At 38.1% G+C, this 21,837-nt stretch overlaps 1 protein-coding gene across 2 annotated transcripts in view; it reads left to right on the top strand.

Moving 5' to 3' along the window:
* The window catches only part of LOC106094248 (DNA-binding protein D-ETS-3), a 162,875-nt gene that overhangs the window by 86,473 nt on the left and 54,565 nt on the right, over positions 1-21,837 (top strand). The window contains exons 1-3 of one of the 2 annotated variants that reach the window (XM_059360631.1): positions 330-1,451; positions 13,482-13,532; positions 18,479-18,562. In XM_059360631.1, the coding sequence (XP_059216614.1) occupies positions 1,373-1,451; positions 13,482-13,532; positions 18,479-18,562 (214 nt within the window). In that variant the 5' untranslated portion in view covers positions 330-1,372. Of the gene's footprint in view, positions 1-329; positions 1,452-13,481; positions 13,533-18,478; positions 18,563-21,837 lie in introns of those variants that run through there. The other variant, XM_059360630.1, reaches the window with a different exon arrangement.

Raw genomic sequence — 21,837 nt, forward strand, 5'->3', positions numbered from 1 at the left:
CACCACCCAACCACAAGGCAAGCTGATGCCACCCTCTGGTGAAAATCATATTTCCAAAACAATTCACAACTCACCCCCACCACACATAGACAACAAGTTCAGAGATTGATGAGTGCATACATTTGGACAAACACACACACACACATAAATTTAGTCTAATAGCAGGGTGGGTGGGTGTTTGTGTGTTTTTGTAAGCTCTTGCTAATGGTGCCTGTCGCTGGTGTGTGTGTGTGTATGTGTGTGCGTGTGTGTGTGCTTATGTGTAAGACTTGCTTTTGGGAAGGAAAATAACGAAAAATCTCACAGCCGCACACACCGTGGCACACGTAACAAAAGGGGGTTGCAAAAATGAAATCACTACTACGCGCCGGTAGCTGGCAGGATATGTGCGATTTGACGACGGAATGAAATCAATTGTTACGTTACCGTGCCACAGATCAGTCGCAATCCGGTGTCACACAACCAACCATTCAAGCAAACCACACACCAGAAGCTAGCCCACATTAACTGGACTGAGTGAGCCACAAAAACGAAAAACGAAAATTCGCAGTGAACACAGAGTTTGATGTAATTTAGCGAAATCCTTAGACTAGAGACTCAAAAATTAATTTAAAATAAATCACAAACTCAATTAGACAACATCGAATTGCAAGTGTCAAATTTGAAGGAGATTCCTCTTGCATAGCGTCAATATCAAAAATAAATAAAATAAAAATAAAAAAAAAAACATTTACGTAAAACGTCGACTCGCGCGCATTCTTACACACTGACATTGGAACGCACACTTATTCACTCACAAACACACACACTCGCGTTAAATTCGCCTACAAAAGTTGGCCGGAAGTCGAGGTGTCCGGTAACGGTAACCGGTTCCGATCGTTACTTTTCCCGTTCCTTTTCCTGTTCCGTTTTTGACATTGAACAGAGCGGAGCAGCTACAAGCCAAGCAAACCAAAATAAAAACAAAATTCTACGCAGCCAGCCAGACACAGAAAAAAGCGAAACGTTTTAGCCTTTTTTACTGTTCAAAAATAAAAAGCAAGAAAAACATATACAAATTGAAGGCCAATAATAGTTTATATACACATAGAGCTGCTGTTGTGTGGTTTTATTTTAACGTGTCTTTCTATTCACCAAAAAACCGAAACCAAGAGAAATTAATTGCCATTAATTTGCCATTGCATTGGCAAGTGTTCATCGTGTAAAACAATTATTTTTGGATTTCTTTGTTTTGATTGTTTTGTCATTGGAAAATCTTGCTGCATGCCAAGAGAAAAGTGTTTAGTGAACAAATTTTCCACATTAACTAAAGCGGCGGCTTTTACCCAAGCGGCCACCATCCGTAGCGAACCTCTTGTCCCCCTGTGCCACGATGCTCGATATTAAACCATCCGCTGATTATTTGTCTCGTTCGACAGGAAGTTTTAGCAACTTTTCAATGTTGTTTGCAGGTGAGATAATGAGAAATAAATTTAAATCAAATTTTGTTATAACTGTAAATTTAAATAAAAACAAGTAACATAAAAAATTTAAAAAAAAAATATATATATATAAATATTAGAAACTTAGCGGGAACTAAAAGTTAATAAAAGAACTAAAAAACAATAATTTTTGGTATACTTATATGAAGACATGTTATGTTGTATATATAAAAAGTGCTTTTCTAATGATAATGTTAAGCTACTTAAGTTTCAGAAAGATGTATCCCGTCGGAATTTGAATATCATCGGATAGGCAATACTCTCGAAACATTCCGTCGGTAGCTTTGAATAAAAGCCTTAGCACCGGTATTCACAGAACTTAATGAAATAGATATATTTGACAGATTTCCTTTATAGAACTGGCTTCATTAAGTTTTGTGACTAAAGTCTAGTACAGACTTCGAGTTTTCGCCCAAACAACTGTCAAAACGCACAATAAACAATTAAAAGCGTGCTAAGTTCGAATCTTATATACCCTCCACCATGGAACGCATTTGTCGAGCACTTTTCCCGGCATCTCTTCTTAGGCAAAAAAAAAAAGATAAAAGAAAATATTTGCTTTGCTATTAGAACGATATCAAGATATGGTCCGGTTCGGACCACAATTTAATTATATTTTGGAGACCTCTGTAAAATGTCACCCAATTCGAATAAGAATTGCGCCCTTTGGGGGCTCAAGAAGTAAAATAGACAGATCTATTTATATGGGAGCTGTATCAGGCAATAGACCGAATCAGACCATAATGAACACTTATGTTGATGGTCATGACAGGATTCGTCGTACAAAATTTCAGGCAAATCGAATAATAATTGCGACCTCTAGAGGCTCAGGAAGTCAATATCCCAGATCGATTTATATGGCAGCTATATCAGGTTATGGACCGATTTGAACCAAACTTAGCACAGTTGTTGGAAGTCATAGCGAAACACGGCGTGCAAAATTTCATTCGATTTGAACCATACTTCGCACTGTCGTTGGATAACGTAACAAAATACATCGTGCAAAATTTCATTCTAATCGGATAAGAATTGCGCCCTCTAGTGGCTCAAGAAGTCAAGACCCAAGATCGGCTTACATGGCAGCTATATCAGGTTATTGACCGATTTGAACCTTACTTAGCACAGTTGTTGGATATCATAACAAAACACGTCGTGCAAAATTTTATTCCAATCTGATAAGAATTGCGCCCTCTAGAGACTCAAGAAGTCACTATCCAAGATCGGTTTATATGGCAGCTATATCACAACATGGACCGATATGGACCATTTACAATATCAACCGACCTACACTAATAAGAAGTATTTGTGCAAAAATTTCAAGCGGCTAGCTTTACTTCTTCGAAGTTAGCGTGCTTTCGACAGACGGACGGGCGGACGGACGGACATAGACACAAAAAACTCCCGATCCAGTGTCCTATTCAACTTAGACCCAACCGTGCATATATATGGCTTGGAGAAGTTCGGAGCGCCCCAGCCCAAAGCTTCCTCTCTGACAAAATAAAATTCAGGTCGTCATTGAAGAAAGATCCGTCCCGCACATAGTCTGTCTATTTGCCAATGCCATGTAGTCATGACATTCAGTGCTTGCCCTTGATATCAACATCGCCACAATACCCTGTACCTTCTCCATCACCCTCTTCAGGACCCGATGACACACCAAGCATCGATAGGTGCATATCGGTCAACCCACAGCAGTGTACATCCAGTAAACCTTGGTCTTATTCCTCAACTTCTGTCCATGGAGTTGCGACATGAATAATAAGCACTAAGCCCTGGTTTGACTCTCTTCCAACGTTACTTCTCTACTCAATCTCTGGTCAAGAATAACACCCAGGTATTTTGCCAAGGAAAGAACTTCTAAACAATCCATACGTCCTTTTTCTTCTGCACAATACCAGCTGTGTCGTTCTGGGGTTAATGCCAAGCGCTAGACAGCTTCCTCAGCGTGCCTTGAAAGAAATTCGTGATAGTAGAGAGAAAGCGACTGCCAAACAAAATGACGATGACATCAGCATAGGCAATTAACTTTACCTGAGAACCAAGAATCACAAGAGAGGTCACAATCATCCTTATCGAACCCTCTGCCGGTGAAGCATTGATTATTCTGCCCTTCAGCATAGCATTAATCTAGTTTGCCAGAAGAGGGGGACTCTCATATCAACCAGGAAACTGTGTCCCCAACTTTATATTATCAAAATCCCTTCGTCAAGCTCATATAGGTGAGCAAGCATAGGACTGATCGCTGTAGGCACGTGATAGACTTTAGTTATTTAAAGGTGCCAATAAATCGCCTTGTCATATCGAGCATCATAGACACTCAGTATTTAAGCAAGATGGTCAAATGATGGACATTTGTTAACCGATTCTCTCCAAATTTGGCATTCATAAAATTCTAAGAACATTCCCCCAAGAAACCATATATCGAAAAGAACCTTGTAGGATTTTCTTACGATGGTACGAAAATTGTGGCTTCTACAGCCTTTAAAGTCGAAACTCATAAAAGATATATATGGGAGTCCTATCTGAATCTGATTCGCTTTTGATGAAATTTCGCACATGTATTAGGATATCATTTAAAACATGTCAAAAAAATTTTGTATAGATCGGACCAAAATTGTATCTACTACAGCCTTAAAAGGGCATATCGGATGAAATATATATATGGGAGCTATATATTGATCTGATCCGACTGTGATGATATTTCGCACACATATTGGGACGTCACAAAAAGCACATCGTGCCAAATTTGGTAAAGATTAGACCAAAATTGTGCCTTCTACAGCCTTAAAAGACCATATCGGATGAAAAATATATATGGGAGCTATATCTAAATCTGAACCGATTTCAGTGAAATTTTGCACACATATTACAAACAATGCCAATTTTTGCCCATGAACATTCCACTAAAAGCAGGGGCAAACTTCTCACATATCAATGAGTGCAGTCCGATTCAAGTTTAAGCTTAATGATAAGGGGCCTCCTTATTATAGCCGAGTCCGAACGGTGTGCCGCAGTGCGACACCTCTTTGGAGAGAAGTTTTACATGGCATAGTACCTCACAAATGTTGCCAGCATTGGGAGGGGAAAACCACCGATGAAAATTTTTTCTGATGGTCCCGCCAGGATTCGAACCCAGGCGTTCAGCGTCATAGGCGGACATGCTAACCTCTACGCTACGGTGGCCTCCTTGCACACATATTAAGACGTCCAAAAAAACACTTCGCGTCAAATTTTGTAAACATTAGATCAAAATTATGCCTTCTATAGCCTTAATAGGTCATATCGGAAGAAAATTATATATGACAGCTATATCTAAGTCTGAACCGATTTAGATGAAATTTTTCACATTAAGACGTCGCACGAAACATGTCATGCTGAATTTGGTAAAGATCGGACTAAAATTGTGGCTGCTACAGTTTAAAAGAGTATATCGGATAAAAGATATATATGGGAGCTATATCTGAATCTGGACCGATTTTTTTTCAAAATCAATAGCGTTCGTCCTGGGACCAAAAAAGAGACTTATGCAAAGTTTTGTGAAAATCGGATTTTAAATGCGACCTGTACCCTGATTACAAGAATACATGGACAGACGGAAGACGGACATAGGACTAAATCGAATCAGGAAGTGATTCTAAGTCAATCCGTATACTTATCAATGGGTCTAGCTCTTCTTCTTCTTAAACAAATAAACAAATATGTATGTAAACAAATGCACAAATCTATAATACCCTGCACCACATTGGTATTTCAGGGTATAATAAAATCCTAATCCGCGCCGCTCAACTGGAGAATGTGTTTGCCGGCTCTAGCAAAAAATTTCTTGTTAGAAACAAGTAAAAAGGTATTAAGTTCGGCCGGGCCGAACTTTGGATACCCAACACCTCGGGTATATATGTAAACCCCCTTTCGTCACAATCCGGTGATAATTGGAGAACTTAAGCACCCAAATTCGGTACGGACATTGAGTAGTCTAATATATACGACACTATTCAATTTTGTACAACAAAATATTGGTCTTTGTGGCAGATATATCCAATTATAAACCGATCTGAACCATATTTAGGTCGGGGATCAGAAGGCTAAAAATAATTCACTGTTTCAAATTTAAGCGAAATCGGTTAAAAAATAAAATTTTTGTGGGCTTCAGACCCTTTATCGGCAGATCGGTCTATATGACAGCTATATCTAAATAAAGTCCGATCTGAACCGTATTTGGGTCAGATGTCGGGAGGCTTAAAATAACTCACTGTTGCAAATTTCGGCGAAATCGGGTAATAAATAAAGTTTTTATGGGCTTCAGTCCCCTTATCTGCAGATCGGTCTATTTAGCAACTATATCTAAATGTAGACCGATCTAATCCATATTTAAGTCAGATGTCGGGAGGCTTAAAATAACCGACTGTTACAAATTTCGGCGAAATCGGATAAAAATAAAGCTTTTATGGCCTTCAGACCCTTTACCGGGAGATCGGTCTATATGGCAGCTATATCTAAATATAGTCCGATCTGAACCAGTTGTCGGGAAGCTTTAAACTACTCACTGTTTCAAATTTCAGTGAAATCGGGTAAAAAATAAAGCATTTATGGGCATTGGACCCATTATCGGCAGATCGGTCTATATAGCAGCTATATCCAAATATGATCCGATTTTGCCCGTTAAAGAACTTAACCAGCGTGCATCAAAAAGACGTATCTGTGCCAAGTTTCTGCTCAATATCTCCATTTTTGAAGGCTGTAGAGTGATAACAACAGACGGACGGACTGACGGATAGACGGATAGACAAACGGACATCGGTAAATCGACTTAAAATTTTAAGACGATTGAAAATATATATACTTTGTGGAGTATATTGATATTGATATTTCGATGTGTTGCAAACGGACTGACTAAATGAATATACCCCCTATCTTAGCATTTTCTAATTCGCTAGGCCTGCATTAGGGTTTGATTTTATATCGATGGTTTCTTCGGAGAATTTGTAATTGGATTTGGAATTCTATGTAAATAACGTTTTTGCTATACGATTTTAATTTTTTTTCTATACCCTCCACCATGGGATGGGGGTATACTAATTTCGTCATTCTGTTTGTAACTACTCGAAATATTCGTCGGAGACCCCATAATATATATATATATTCTTGATCTTCGTGACATTTTAAGTCGATCTAGCCATGTCGGTCCGTCTGTCCATCCGTCCGCCTGTCTGACGATAGCACGCTAACGAAGGAGTAAAGCTACCCGCTTGAAATTTTGCACAAATACTTCTTATTAGTGTTGGTCGGTAGGTATTGTAAATGGGCCATATCGGTCCATGGTTTAATATAGCTGCCATATAAATCGATCTTGGGTCTTGACTTCTTGAGCCTCTAGAAGGCGCAATTCTAATTCGATTGAAATGAAATTTTGCACGACGTGTTTTCTTATAATATACACCAACTGTTTCAAGTATGGTCCAAATCGGTCCATAACCGGTTATCGCTGCCGTATAAACCGATCTTGGGTTTTGACTTCTTGAGCCTCTAGAGGACGCAATTCTTATCCGATTGGAATGAAATTTTGCACAACGTCTTTTTCAATGACTTTCAATAACTGTGTTAAGTTAGGTTCAAATCGGTCTATAACCTGATATAGCTACCATATAAACCGATCTTGAATCTTGACTTCTTGAGCCTCTAGAGGGCGCAATTCTTATTCGAATTGGCTGATATTTTACACAGGTCTCCAACATATAATTTAATTGTAGTCCGAACCGGACTATATCTTGATATCGCTCTAATAGCAGAGCAAATCGTTTCTTTTATCCTTTTTTTGCCTAAGAAGAGATGCCGGGAAAAGAACTCGACAAAAGCGATCCATGGTGGAGGGTATATAAGATTTGGCCCGGCCGAACTTAGCACGCTTTTACTTGTTTTATACTTCCATACAAATCAAATAAATTTTATAATTTTTTCATGCACATTCCCTTAAGGAACAGGGGATACTTTTCTCATATCAATGAGTGTAAGTCGAGTAAAATTTTGGCCCTATCATAAGGGATTTCCTTTTTTAGACTGGTCCGAACCATATGCCACTCCGACTCCTTGTCACAAAGGAGTTGTACATGACCGCAGATCTAAGAAATATTGTCGCCGAATATTTGTTCCTACCAGGATTTGATTACCGGTGCACAGTGGGCCAAACGGCAGAAAAATTGGAAATAAGTTCACAAAATTTTTATCTGTTAATATGAGCGGTGTTCTAGATATTTATAGAGGAGAACATAGACTTTCAGAAATGGCATTGTTGGTCCATATTTTTTATAAAGGGTGAGATACAGAGTGTCAAATTTGACAATTTTTGTTGAAGATGACCTTCTAGGGGTTATAACTTTTGGTCTACTGAACCGATTTTCATGATTTAGAAGAAAGACCTTGGTGAGATCTGAAGAACACATACATACTCGTATACTATTGGGTTGCCCAAAAAGTAATTGCGGATATTTTAAAAGAAAGTAAATGCATTTTTAATAAAACTTAGAATGAACTTTAATGAATGAAACTTTTTTACACTTTTTTTCTAAAGCAAGCTAAAAGTAACATCTGATAACTGACAGAAGAAAGAATGCAATTACAGAGTCACAAGCCGTTGAAAAAATTTGTCAACGCCGACTATATTACTACTATAATACCGACAATTACTTTTTGGGCAACCCAATATTACGGCTAATATGTCTAGATGCGAGCTATATGTTGCGAAGTCAAATGAAACACCTCATGCAATATTTTAAAAGGACCGGTCCAAAATTGTGGCTACTACAGCATCCATATCGGGTGAAAGATATATAAGGGAGCTATATTTAAATTTGAAGCGATGTTCATGAAATTTTGCACACATATTGGGAAGTAATTTAAAACACTTCTTGCTAAGTTTTGTAAAGATAGTACCAAACCTGTGGCTTCTATAACCTTAAAAGGTCATATCGGATGAAAGATATATACCGATTTATATGAAATTCACCCGAAATTTCGAAAGCCGTAAAAGAATTCGTGGTGCCGAATTTAGTTATAATCGGTAACCATTTTATTGCATTATTATCACGAATCGGACGAACATATAAATGGGAGATATATCCAAATCTGAATCGATGTTTTCCAATAGGCTTTGTCTCAAGGCCAAAAAACATGCCTGTACCAAATTTTAAGATGATCGGATGAAAACTGCGACCTGTACTTTGTACACAAATTAACATGGACAGACGGACATAGCTAAATCGAATCAGAAAGTGATTCTGAGTCCATCGGTGTACTTATCAATGGGTCTATCTCTCTTTCTTCTGGGTGTTGCAAACAAATTCACACTTGGTTTTTTATTTGATTGCTTGGGAAAAAAAAATGTTAAATAAAAAAGCTGGCGATACATATGAGGTATTTTCCTTAGATAAACTAAACTTAGATAAACTATGAGGTATTTTCCTTAGATAATCTTCTAGCCTTTTCACTCTAGGCGAGCCATTCGTATATCTGTGATCTCCTTGCTGCTATACAGCCATCACTATACAGCAATCCCATGGCAGACGGTTGTACGTACCGCATTGGTCCAATGGAGTCTTTCATTGGCCCGATGGAGTCTTTCAGTGTACAACACACTGCTACAACAACAACAACCGTGCACGAAGTCGCCCAAGGCGCTAGTTCCAGACAGAATCTCTAAACTGATGCTGAAGAATCTGGATCTGCCTGGAGTCGATTAGCTTACAACTGTCCTCAGCCTATCTGAACATTATTATAGTACCCGATATATGGAAGATGGGCAGTCTGATATCGCAACTGAAACATGAAAAGGACACGAGCAAGGGGGAGTCGTACATACCGATCTCCCATCTCTTATCAGTAGCCAAGATGCATGAGGGACTACTCCTCCCGCTCCTCTCGTTGGACAATTTCCATCCAAGCATCACCATGCATTTCGAAGGCTGCATAGGACTACAACTGCTTTACATGCCATCACCGTATAAAAAAGTATACTTGTTTTGCTGACAAAGATACCTTGGACTAACCATCTAATGCTTTTGGATATTGTGGCTAGATAAATTGCTACGACCATTGATGTGAGGCTAAGGGAGCTTTCTATTTGGTCATATGGCGGGTACGGACACTTTGTTATCATTGCAGATATCTGTATCCGTTCACAATTAGCAGACTAATTTGCACTAATTTTTTCGGAGCAACAGCGAGAGCCGTTGGCGTTGTCTAGCGTTCGAAGCCATTAATACAACTTCCAACAGATGCACAAAATCATGTGTAGTACGGAAGATGTGTAATTTGCCACAGAAAGAATGTCTGTCATTACACAAAAATACATGCATTGGGAAAAAGTACAGCTAATAGACAGGGTTATCGAGCGTGGTTAATGTGGTAATTGTACCATTGATGCGTTTTCGCTATTAATACGATTCAAATTCAATGTACCAACGAACGGCCCTTGAAGCCATCACACCTAATATGGTTGAAAAGTCTTCTAACCAAAGACGAAACGCGTCCCATAGTGGTTGGTGGGTGTTGCTATCTTTGGCTTTCCTTTTCTATTTGCATCTCCGATCATTGAGCTCGTCTCGATAGAGAAACAAACAGAAATTGTAAAATTTAGTGAACTTCGCCCTAACAGGCAAACAAACTTGAAAAATAAATGAATATATAAAATTGTTGTTAAGAAGTTCAAAAATATTAAATGGATTTATTCAAAAGTTTTAAAATTGTAATTTTATATCATCAGACTAATTTTTCTGGGTGTATGATTTATTTAGACTCACTCACACTTAACGAAATTTGTTACTCAAAATGAATAAAAAAATTGTGTAGTGCATGCAAAAAGAATTTTACAAAAATTAGACGCTATTTAAAAGCATTCCTAAGCTTCAGCCACCGTGACGCAGAGGTTGGCATGTTCGCCTATGACCACGGACGCCTGGGTTCAAATCCAGCCGGGAACATCAGAACATCGCCTAACTAATACTGGCTACATTTGTAAGGTATAATGTCAAGTTAAAACTAATTGGTGTCGCTTTGCGGCACACTGTTGGGACTCGCCTTAGAACTGAGGCCCCTTTTCAAACTGCAAATTTTGCCCATGAACATTCCACTAAGGAACAGGGACAAACTTCTCACATATCAATAAGTGCAGACCGATTCAAGTTTTTAAGCTCAATGATAAGGAGCCCCCTTTTTATAGCCGAGTCCGAACGGCGTGCTGCTGAGAGAAGTTTTACATGGCATAGTACCTCATAAATGTTGCCAGCATTAGGAGGGGAAAACAACCGTTGAAATTTTTTTTCTCTGATGGCCTCGTCAAAATTCGAACCCAGGCGTTCAGCGTCATAGGCGGACATGCTAACGGCAGCTATAACCAAATGCTATATGGCAGCTATAACCAAATATGGCCCGATCTGGACGATGTTCGACACAAAGGTGTAGAGGTCTATCAAAATACGCTGTTTCAAATTTCATCAAAATCAGATAAAAAATGCTCTTTTTATGAGCTAAATACTCCATATCGGGAGATCGGTCTATATGGCAACTCCATCCAAATATGGTCCGATATGAACGATGTTAGAGACAAAGGTGTAGAGGTTTATTAAGACTCAAATGTCATCAAAATTGGATGAAAAATGCTCCTTTAATGGGCTCAAAACTCTATATCCAAATATGGTCCGATCTGGACGATATTCAACGAAAAGGTTTAGTGGCACTCGCTGTTTCAAATTTTATCGAAAAAGGATGAAAAATTTTCATTTTATTGGCTCATTACTCTATATCGGGAGATCGGTCTATATGGCAGCTATATCCAAATATGATCCAATCTGGACCATATTTGATAGGAATGGGTAGGGGTCTACCAGAATACACTGTGCCAAATTTCATCGAATTCGGTCAGTAAATGGATCTTTTATGGCGGTCGGTCTATAGGGCAACTATATCCAAATATAGTCCGATCTCAACCACACTTCACGAAACTGGGTAGGGGTCTACCAGAATTTACTGTGCCAAAAAAAAACAACGAATTCGGATGAAAAATGACCAGTTTATTGCTTCAAGACTTTATGTCTGGAGATCGGTCTATATAGCGGATCTATGTAACTAAAATCCAATTTTAAGAGATCAGAAGATTAGGTTTATATACAAAGAATACGAAATCATCAAAAACTGTTTGAAAAATGTTTTTATACCCAAAAATCTGCAAAATTATAAATACCCAGCTTTTGGGTATAAATGGGTAAATACCCGGGTATTTACCCAATTTAGCAGTATTTACCTGGGTACCAGTATTTACCTTTTGGGTATATACCCATCGCCCATCTCCAGTCGTGCGGTTCACATTTCCGAATTAATTATTGCATATTGCGTTTTTCGGGCGACAACTCTTGGTGGAGAAGTTTTGCATGACTAAGGCCTCAAAAACGTTGTCAGCATTAGTTTAGGGATAAACGCCGCTAAAATGTTATTCAATTGTTAACTCAGACGTTCAGTGGCATAAGCGGATACCTTAAGATGCGCCATCATTGTTTCTAAAATAGAAACAAATCCGTCTTTCTTCAACTGCTTGTTCGGATTCGGCCATAAAGCAACATTCAGCCATATATCAGTACTTGATATAAGAGGAATATTATACTTTCCACTTCTGGATGGGGGCATGCAAATTTCGTCATTCTGCTTGTAACACCTCAAAATATGCGTCAGAGTCCCCCATAAAGTATATAAATTCTTGATCGTCATGTCATTTTAAGTCGATCTAGCCATGTCCGTCCGTCCGTCCGTCTGTCGAAAGCACGCTAACTTTCGAAGGAGTAAAGCTAGGCGCTTGAAATATTGCACAAATACTTTTTATTAGAGTAGGTCGTTTGGGATTGTAAATAGCCCATATCGGTCCATGTTTTGATATAACTGCCATATAAACCGATCTTGGGTCTTGACTTCTTGAGCCAATAGAGGGCGCAATTCTTATCCGATTTTATTGAAATTTTGCACGTTGTGTTTTGTATCACTTTCAACAACTGTGTTAAAGTCGGTACATAATCTGATATAGCTGCCATATAAACCAATCTGGGATCTTTTCTTCTTGAGCCAATAGAGCGCGCAATTATTATCCGATTTGGCTATAATTTTGCTCTTTGTGTTTTTTTTATCATTTTCAACAACTGTGCTATGTTTGATTCAAATCGGTTCATAATCTGGCACAGCTGCCATATAAACCGATCTTGGATCTTGACTTCTTGAGTGCGCAATTCTCATCCGATTTGGCAGAAATTTTGCCTGAGAAGTTTTGTTGTGACTTCCAATAACTGCGGTAAGTATGGCGCAGATCGGTCCATTTTTTGATATAGCTGCCAGATAAACCGACTTGGGATATTGACTTTTTGAGGGCGCAATTCTCATCCGTTTTGGCAAAAATTTTGTACAACGCCTTCTCTCATGACCTTCAACATATGCGTCTAATATGATCTGAATCGATCAATAACTTAATACAGCTCCCATATAAACTGATATCCCGATTTTGCTTTTTGAGCCCATACAAGGCGCAATTCTTATCCGAGTGGACTGAAATATTACACCATGACTTCTACAATGCTCAACATTGAATTAATTTATTCATATACATAGCTCCAATACCATAACAGTTCATATCCAATATTCTTTGTTTGCCTAAAAAGAGATACCGCGCAAAGAACTCAACAAATGCGATCCATGGATCCAAACTTAGCACGCTCTTACATGTTTTTAAGCTATCTTAAACGGCCAATGTTAATGGGTGAATATGATTATAAGAACAAAATATGTTTGCTGTTATAGCAGAAAGTCTGCTGAAAATGGGACATTAGTAATTTGTTGCTAAAAAAGTAAACGTATTCTGCGGAAACAACAAAGTCCCTAATATATAGATTCAAAAAACAATTTAAATGGAAAAAATTGATTATATTGTTATATTTACAATTTATTATAATTCCTATCTTTTTGTGTTTGCAGATTCATCGTACAAATCCTCGTGGGGATCCCACGGTTCAACACAGTCACAAGGTAAGTAAACTCACTTAAAAAGTTTTCAAAGTAATTTTCAATATGCAAATGCCGGAGAAGTAGCACTTTTGCAAATGATTCAAAAAAAAGAAGAGAGAAAAAAAAACATATACCCGTAAACACTCAAATTAAATCGAATAAATGCACAAAGCAATAACACACCCAATTTGTTTTTTAAAATAAACTCTGATTTAAAAAACGCTCCCACAAAAATGTCTTCATTTCCGGCCAATATACAAAAAATAAAATACATGACACACACACACACACACACACACATACATCATTTACTAAGCCTTCATGCAATGCAAAAAAGAAATCAAACAAAAAAAACTCAATCGTATGTACACTCTCGCTTAGTCTAAATGAAAAGGTGTCAAAATGTATGATTGGCCTTTTTGGCAGGAGTCATTTCTAGTAATGGATGTTGAAAGGTGAATGAATGACCGTGGAAGGGACTCAGAGGGTAGCTCAGTTGTACAAAGGTGCTGCAACAACACCCACAAAAACAAACACAAGTATAACGACGATGACGACGACGTGTGTCATAAGTCAGAAATCAATCGAAGGATATACAGCGAACGCTTAAAAAGGGTGTGCGTACATATGTCAGAGAAAGGTGTGCTGGATTGGAGGGGGGGCTGATTTAACATGCGTCCACTGAAGCGTGTATTTACTCAACAATAATCGACAATCAATCAATAACAAGTTATTTCGTGTATTTTGTGTTGCATATATACAGGCTTTAAGGGGACAACTACAACAACGTAACAAACAAATCGATGGTTGTTACACATTTACACGTTTGCATTATAATGGAGCCTTAATTGAGGGTTAATGCCACCACCATGCATGACAAGCAAGGGGTTTTTTTTTGGTTCATACCCTATTATGGTTCATCTTGTTGATTATGTTCACTTTTATTGTTTGCTTAATAGGCCATGATCAACAGATATGGTTAATGCAAAATGATTGACAATGCGAGAACATTGTAATGCGACATAAATTACAGGGATTTGCAATCCACGGGTGAAGATTTGTAACGAAGGAAGTTTTCGCATGCAGATAAGAATTGCGTTGTTCAGGTGTAGGACCAATTTGGACCATTAAAGACTTGTGGGTATTAGGGTGTTAATATAATAAGTGTATAGGTAAGAGGTATGTATATTAGGGTGGGAAAATTTTTTTGTCGACTGAGCAGAGAAAATCGTAGCAATGAATAGCTCTTTGATTATCCACTTCCAGACAAAACAGCTTAAGCCAACTTTTTTGTGTTGTTTTTATACCCACCACCGATAGATGGGGGTATATTCATTTTGTCATTCAGTTTGCAACACATCAAAATATCCATTTCCGACCGGATAAAGCATATATTTCATTGATCAGCGTAAAAATTTAAGACGATCTAGCCATGTCTGTCCGTCCGTCTGTCTGTTGAAATCATGCTACAGTCTTTAAAAATAGAGGTATTGAGCTGAAACTTTACACAGATTCTTTTTTTTTTTTGTCCATAAACAGGTTTAGTTCGAAGATGGGTTTTATCGTACTATATCTTGATAATGTCCCATATAGACCGATTCGTTCTAAGTTCCAAAGTTCGACCCGGCCGAACATTTGATATTAAATTCCTGCTTTACTCCCAAAAATCCCCATATAGCTTTGTTCTTTTTGGGAGGTGTTTTTGGAGACGGGCGGCCTCCCAAACACTTGGTCCCGCATTTGGATATCGCATTCGTATTCTACACTCAAATAGCTTTTATTTAAGCCCCATATTGCCATGGTCAGTAAATAAGTCCTATTTGGGGGGTGTTTTGGGAAGGGGTGGACTTCAGAATCTTTCTCCCTCATTTGGATGTCAAATTCGTAATCTACTCGCGAATACCTTCCATTTGAGTCCCATATTGCCATGGTCGGTAAATATATCTGATTTAGGGGTGTGGGGGGTTGGGGTGGTCCTCCAACATTTGGTCCGAAAATTGGATATCAGATATGTTTTCTAATCTTAAATACTTTTCATTTGAGTCCCATATTGTTGTAATAGGTGTTTATATATATTTTATAGGTTTTGGGGTGGGGCGTCCCCCTAGGTACCCCATCAGGAATTTGGGTTGCAGTTTTTTTGTTTTTAGGTTACTATAAGAGATCAAATAAAATTTCGCTTAAATCGCACCACCCATCTCCGAGATCTGGCGTTTCTGAAAATAAGGGTAAGGGGGAGGGTCCGCCCTCCTTCAGAAATCACAAAATGTTGTACCCTATAATGCACCATCTGTGAAAATTTCAAGAAATTCGGTTCAGCCGTTTTTGAGTCTATACGGAACAGACAAACAAACAAACCAACAAACAAACACAAATGGATTTTTATACCCTCCACCTTAGGATGGGGGTATACCAATTTGGTCATTCTGTTTGTAAATCTTCGAAATATTCGTCGAAGACCCCATAAAGTAAATATATTCTTGATCGTCATGACATTTTAAGTGGAACTAGCTATGTCCGTCCGTCTGTCTGTCGAAAGTACGCAAACTTTCGATGAAGTAAAGCTAGCCGCTTGAAATTTTACATAAATACTTCTTATTAGTGTAGGTCGGTTGGTTGTAAATATCGGTCCAAATTTTAATATAGCTGCCATATAAACCGATCTGGGATCTTGACTTCTTGAGCCGCTAGAGGGCACAATTCTTATCCGATTTTGCTGAAATTTTGCATGAGGTGTTTTATTGTGACTTCCAACAATTGTGCTGGGTATGGTTTAAATCGGTCCATTACCGGATATAGCTGCCATATAAACCAATCTGGGGTCTTGACTTCTTGGGCGTCTAGAGGGCGCACTTTCTATCCGATTTGACTGAAATTTTGCACGACGTGTTTTGGTATGACTTCCAAAAACTGTGAAAAGTATGGTCTAAATCGGTCCATAACCTGATATAGCTGCCATATAATCCGATCTGGGGTCTTGACTTCTTGAGCCTCTAGAGGACGCAATTCTTAACCGATTTGGCTGTAATTTCTCATGAAATGGTTTGTTATGACTTTTAATAACTGTATCAAATATGGTTCAAATCGATCCATAACCTGATATAGCTGCCATATAAACCAATATGGGATCTTGACTTCTTGAGCCTCCAGAGGGCGTATCCGATTTGGCTGAAATTTTGTACAACGGCTTCTCCCATGACCTAAAACGTATTAAATATTGTCCGAATCGGTCTATAACCCGATACAGCTCCCATATAAACCGATCTCTCTATTCTACTTCTTGAGCCCCTTAAGGGCGCAATTCTTACTCGAATTGGCTGAAATTTTACACAATGACTTCTACTATGGTCTCCAACATTCAAATCAATTATGGTCCGAATCGGACCATAATTCCTCCAAAGAAAGAAACACAATGAAAAAAAATCCTAATGACCAACATATAATTCTTAATTGGCTTACAAACTTGTCTTAATGTGTAATGATTTAATGGCCTACTCCATATTAAGCTTTTTTGGCTGCAGAGAATGCCCAATTTATGTAAGGACATAGTATTAAATAATCACTCTCCCTTTGATGTTATGGTTCGCATATTTAGTTGAAAATATCCAAACTTCATATCCACTTCACTCCATTCAAACTCCATATGAGTTATCCTTAGGCAATCACGAGCGCTTGTTTATGATATGCAACATTTCAAGTCTCCTTTCACTAACGTGATTTGTTGTGCAAAGTGTGTCCTTTGACACTCGCCTTTTGTCGCCTCAAAGTTTAAATTTAAAAATTTCTGCTTGGATGCGTATTTTTTACCTCAGGGCATAGAGAACAATGATGCCATACAACACTAAGCCCCACACAACCACATCGAGTCCAATGAACGAACGAACAAAAAAGTGTAAAATTTTATAAACACACACGCAAAGATAGTCCTGGCAAAAGATAACAAACACAGGCTTTTTCATTCATTGTTCATGTTTTACACGCTTAGTTGAGTCTCCAATTTTGTGGCACAAGAGTGGAATAAGACAAAAAACCAAAAACCTAGAACCAAACAATTGCTGTAGATGATGAGGATGATGTTGATAATGATGATGTGAACAGCATCATCATCCCCATCATCAGCACGATATCACATCTTCAGGCCTTATCTGGCCTCTTGTAGTGGTTGTTGTATCACAAAGGAGGATTGTGGTGTTGCCGTTGACGCAATTGTTCGTTAGCGAGAGACACTTTACATTCTCGCACACACAAATACATACAAATGCCCCGAAACCAACACTGAGACAACAAAAAACGACATCGAAACCAAAATTTAACTCAAAGTTCACACCATGAAGCCCTGGGGCTGTAATTTGAATTCTAGCGCCATCTTTGTGGCGTAATTTTGAATGTTCTTTTTTGAAAGGTCTAACAACCCAACGCCACCCACCACTCTTTATTCCTGGTGCCTCGTACGTTGTGCCGCACCACACGTCTGCCTGTGTTGTGATGCTTCAGGGTATAATTTTAAAATTGAATAAATAGCCCGTGGCTTTGTTTTGATTTCTTTGTAATCACAATTCATTAAAAATAAAAATCTCTAAAGTTTTTCAAATGTTCAAAATAAACGAAGCAAAACTTTGTCTCTGCTTCGGTTGTTCAGAGATATGGGCGAGAATTGTTATGAAATGGTTGAAGTTTTTGGATAATAAAGGGGTACATGGACTTTTTATGGTTAATTTAGGATTATTTGTTGGAATTAATGAACATTTTCAAAAAAAAAAAAAGAAATGATAATAAATTTATAGATTTTTGATTTTAATTTTTTTATAAGATGTCTTTGGAGCAGAGATACAATTTTATTAACTCAATTTGTTCTTGGTTTTATAGCTATTTGAAGTATTTGTTAAAATGCATAAAATTTTGGTAGCTTGATTTTTTATATTATAAATTTAGATTATTTTATACAACCACAATTTTCTTTTTTTCAGGATACAGCTCAAATGCCCTAAGCAGTGTTGGTGTAAGTGTTGGCAAATCATCATTGGATCCCCACTCACATCTCAGGCAGCCCGGTAAGCACTTTAGAAATAGTTAACTCAAATGGGGAAAAATATAGTTGTAACAAATTTTGGTTAAGTGATCCGTCTGTCCACCCGTCTGGTAAATGATGCTGAACGCCTGAGTTCATCAGAAATAAATGTTATCGGCGGCTTTATGAACATCTGAACCATTATCAATCCCGAATTTCAAACACCATTAGATCAAAAGCAAAACGAATGGCATGCTTCTGCTATTGCACTGTTCACTAATTAGGAAGCATGTATTTTTTTAGGGCTATAATAACCTGATGAGGCCCGAAAGCAAAGCCGAAATCGCGGTGTTTGTGGACTGCCCTTTACATTTGAAAGCACACCACACTGTCGAGACTCTTTGAGATTTTTTTTGTTGTTGTTTTTTTTTTTCTATTTCAAAATAGAAACAAGAAAGAAAACACATTGGTCTAAGTTGGAATTCAAATTCAATAACAGAATGAAATTAATGGCTGCCGTCTCAGTGAACAACAAACTGCTACGACAACAATAACAAATCTAGTGCGCACCAGAACACGACCCCCGCAACTTTTTGAAGAACTCCCGCGCGAGGGTTTTTTTTACGGGTGCCTATGAACCTTGCAGAGAGCCTAACGCAACTCTCTGTCCCAAATTTCGGCGAAATCGGACAATAAATGCGCCTTTTATGGGGCTAAAACTTAAAATCGAGAGATCGGTTTATATGGCAGATATATCCAAATCTCTCGAGGAGCCTAACATAACTCACTGCAAAAAAAATTGGCGAAATCGGACAATAAATGCGTCTTTTATGGGCACATGACCTTAAATCGAGAGATCGGTCTATATGTGACAGCTATATTAGAATCTGGACCGATCTGGACCAAATTGAAAAAAGATGTCAAGGGGCCTAGCAAAACTTACTGTCCGAAAAAACAACCGAAAAAAAAACTTACATCGAGAGATCAGTCTATATGTGACAGCTATATTAAAATCTGGACCGATTTGGACCAAATTTCAAAAAGATTGCAACACAACTTACGGTCCGAAATTTTGGCAAAATCGGACAACAAATGCGCCTTTTTTTGAGCCCAAAACTTTAAATCGAGAGATCGGTTTATATGGCAGCTATATTCATATATGAACCGATCTGGGCCAAATTGAAGAAGGATGTCGGGTGGCCAAACATAACTCACTGTCCCAAATTTCAGCAAAATCGGATAATAAATGCGGCTTTAATGGGCCTAAGACTCTTATGGACAAAAAAAAAAAAGAATCTGTACAAAGTTTGAGTTCAATATCTCTATTTTTAAAGACTGTAGCGTGATTTCAACAGACAGACGGTCGAACATGGCTAGATCGTCTTACATTTTAACGCTGATCAGGAATATATATACTTTATAGGGTCAGAAATGGATTTTTCGATGTTTTGCAAACGGATTGACAAAATGAATATACCCCCCATCCTTCGGTGGTGGGTATATAAAAACAAAAAAATTTTGCACGAATACTTCTTATTAGTGTAGGTCAGTTAGAATTGTAAATGGACTATATCGGTCCATGTTTTGATATAGGTGCCATATAAACCGATTTTGGATCTTGACTTCTTGAGCCTCTAGAGTGCGCAATTCTTATCCGATTTGGCTAAAATTTTGCGTAAGGTGTTTTGTTATGATTTACGGCAAGTCTTAAGTGTAGTTCAAATTGGTTGATAACCTGATATAGCTGTATATGTACCGATCTAGGGTCTTGACTTCTTCAGCCTCTAGAGGGCGCAATTTCTATCCGATTTGGCTGAAATTTTGCACGAGATGTTTTGTAATGTCTTCCAATAACTGTGCTGAGTATGGTTGAAATCGGTCCATAACCAGATATAGCTGTCGTATAAACCTATCTGGGGTCTCGACTTCTTGAGCGTCTAGAGTGCGCAATTCCTGTCCAATTTGGCTGAAATTTTTCACGCTGTGTTTTGTTATGACTTCCAACAACTGTGTCAAATATGGTTTTATTTGGTCCATAACCTGATATTGATGTTATAAAAACCGATTTGGGATCTTGATTTCTTAAGCCTCTATAGGTCGCAATTATTATCCGATTTGGCTGAAATTTTTTAACAACGACTTCTCTCATAGCTTTCAATATACGTGTCAATTATGGTCAATCGGTCTTTAGCCTGATATAGCTTCCATATAAACCGATCTCCCTATTTTACTTCTTCAGCCCCTAAAGGGCGCAATTTTTATTCGAATTGGCTGAAAGTTTACACAACGACTTCAAGTAATGTCTCAAACATTCAATTCAATTATGGCCCGTATCGGACGATAACTTGATATTATAGCTCCAATATCATAGCAATTCTGTTCTTTTATCATATGTTTGCCTAAGAAGAGATACCGGGAAAAGAACTCGACAACTGCGATCCATGGTGGATGGTATATAAGATTCGGCCCGGCCGAACTTAGCACGCTTTTACTTGTTCGAGGTGGCTTTTTAGTTTTTAGAGCGCACAACAAGCCGATTGCTGGCTTAGGTGTATGTCCAAAGTTGCATGGGGCGGATTAATATAGAAATGCGGCCATCAATGATGTGATAACTGCGCCCGATTGTCTGATAGCTCGCAATTTTTTTTCCAATTCATAAAAACAATCTCTCCACTAAACATTCTCATCGTCATTTCAACTCGACTCACTTAAAAAGAAGGATTTTTTTATTAACTGTATATTAAAAAATTTTGATTACAAACTTTAAATTTTAAAATTTTGACACCGGCTATTTTTTCACTCTTACGGAGTATTTCCAAAATCCCACACCAACGCAAAGCTTGAAGGCAAACAAATAGCAAATCCAAACAGCCGTACTCAAGTGCCACTTAAAATGAAACAAATACGAGTACTTTAAATACCCTTTTTTTTTAGTGGACGGGTACAAAAAGAATGCCTACAATACCAAAACACTTGAAACGCATTTGCGGCAATGACACATTAAACCCAAAAACCAAAAGGAGTTTCAATTTTACTCTCCATGCATGAATGAAGGGAAGTGAACGAAAAAAAAAGTGAATGAATAGGAGTAAAGAGGGGGGCAAATAGAAAAAAAAGTACGAGAATTGTAAACGCAATGTAGACGCATACACAAACAAATATAGAGACATTTAGACGACTCCTTGCTGCATGCCCTTGTGACTCTCGAAAGCTTGGTAGCCAGGCATTCGGTGAGGCTTGAATGCGTATTGAATTGTAATGAAATGGCAATTGAAACACTCACTGGAAAGGGCACAGCGGCAGAACACTGAATTTTGT

This window comes from Stomoxys calcitrans, chromosome 1 (genome assembly GCF_963082655.1).
Source record: "Stomoxys calcitrans chromosome 1, idStoCalc2.1, whole genome shotgun sequence".
In the NCBI taxonomy this organism is placed as follows: domain Eukaryota; kingdom Metazoa; phylum Arthropoda; class Insecta; order Diptera; family Muscidae; genus Stomoxys; species Stomoxys calcitrans.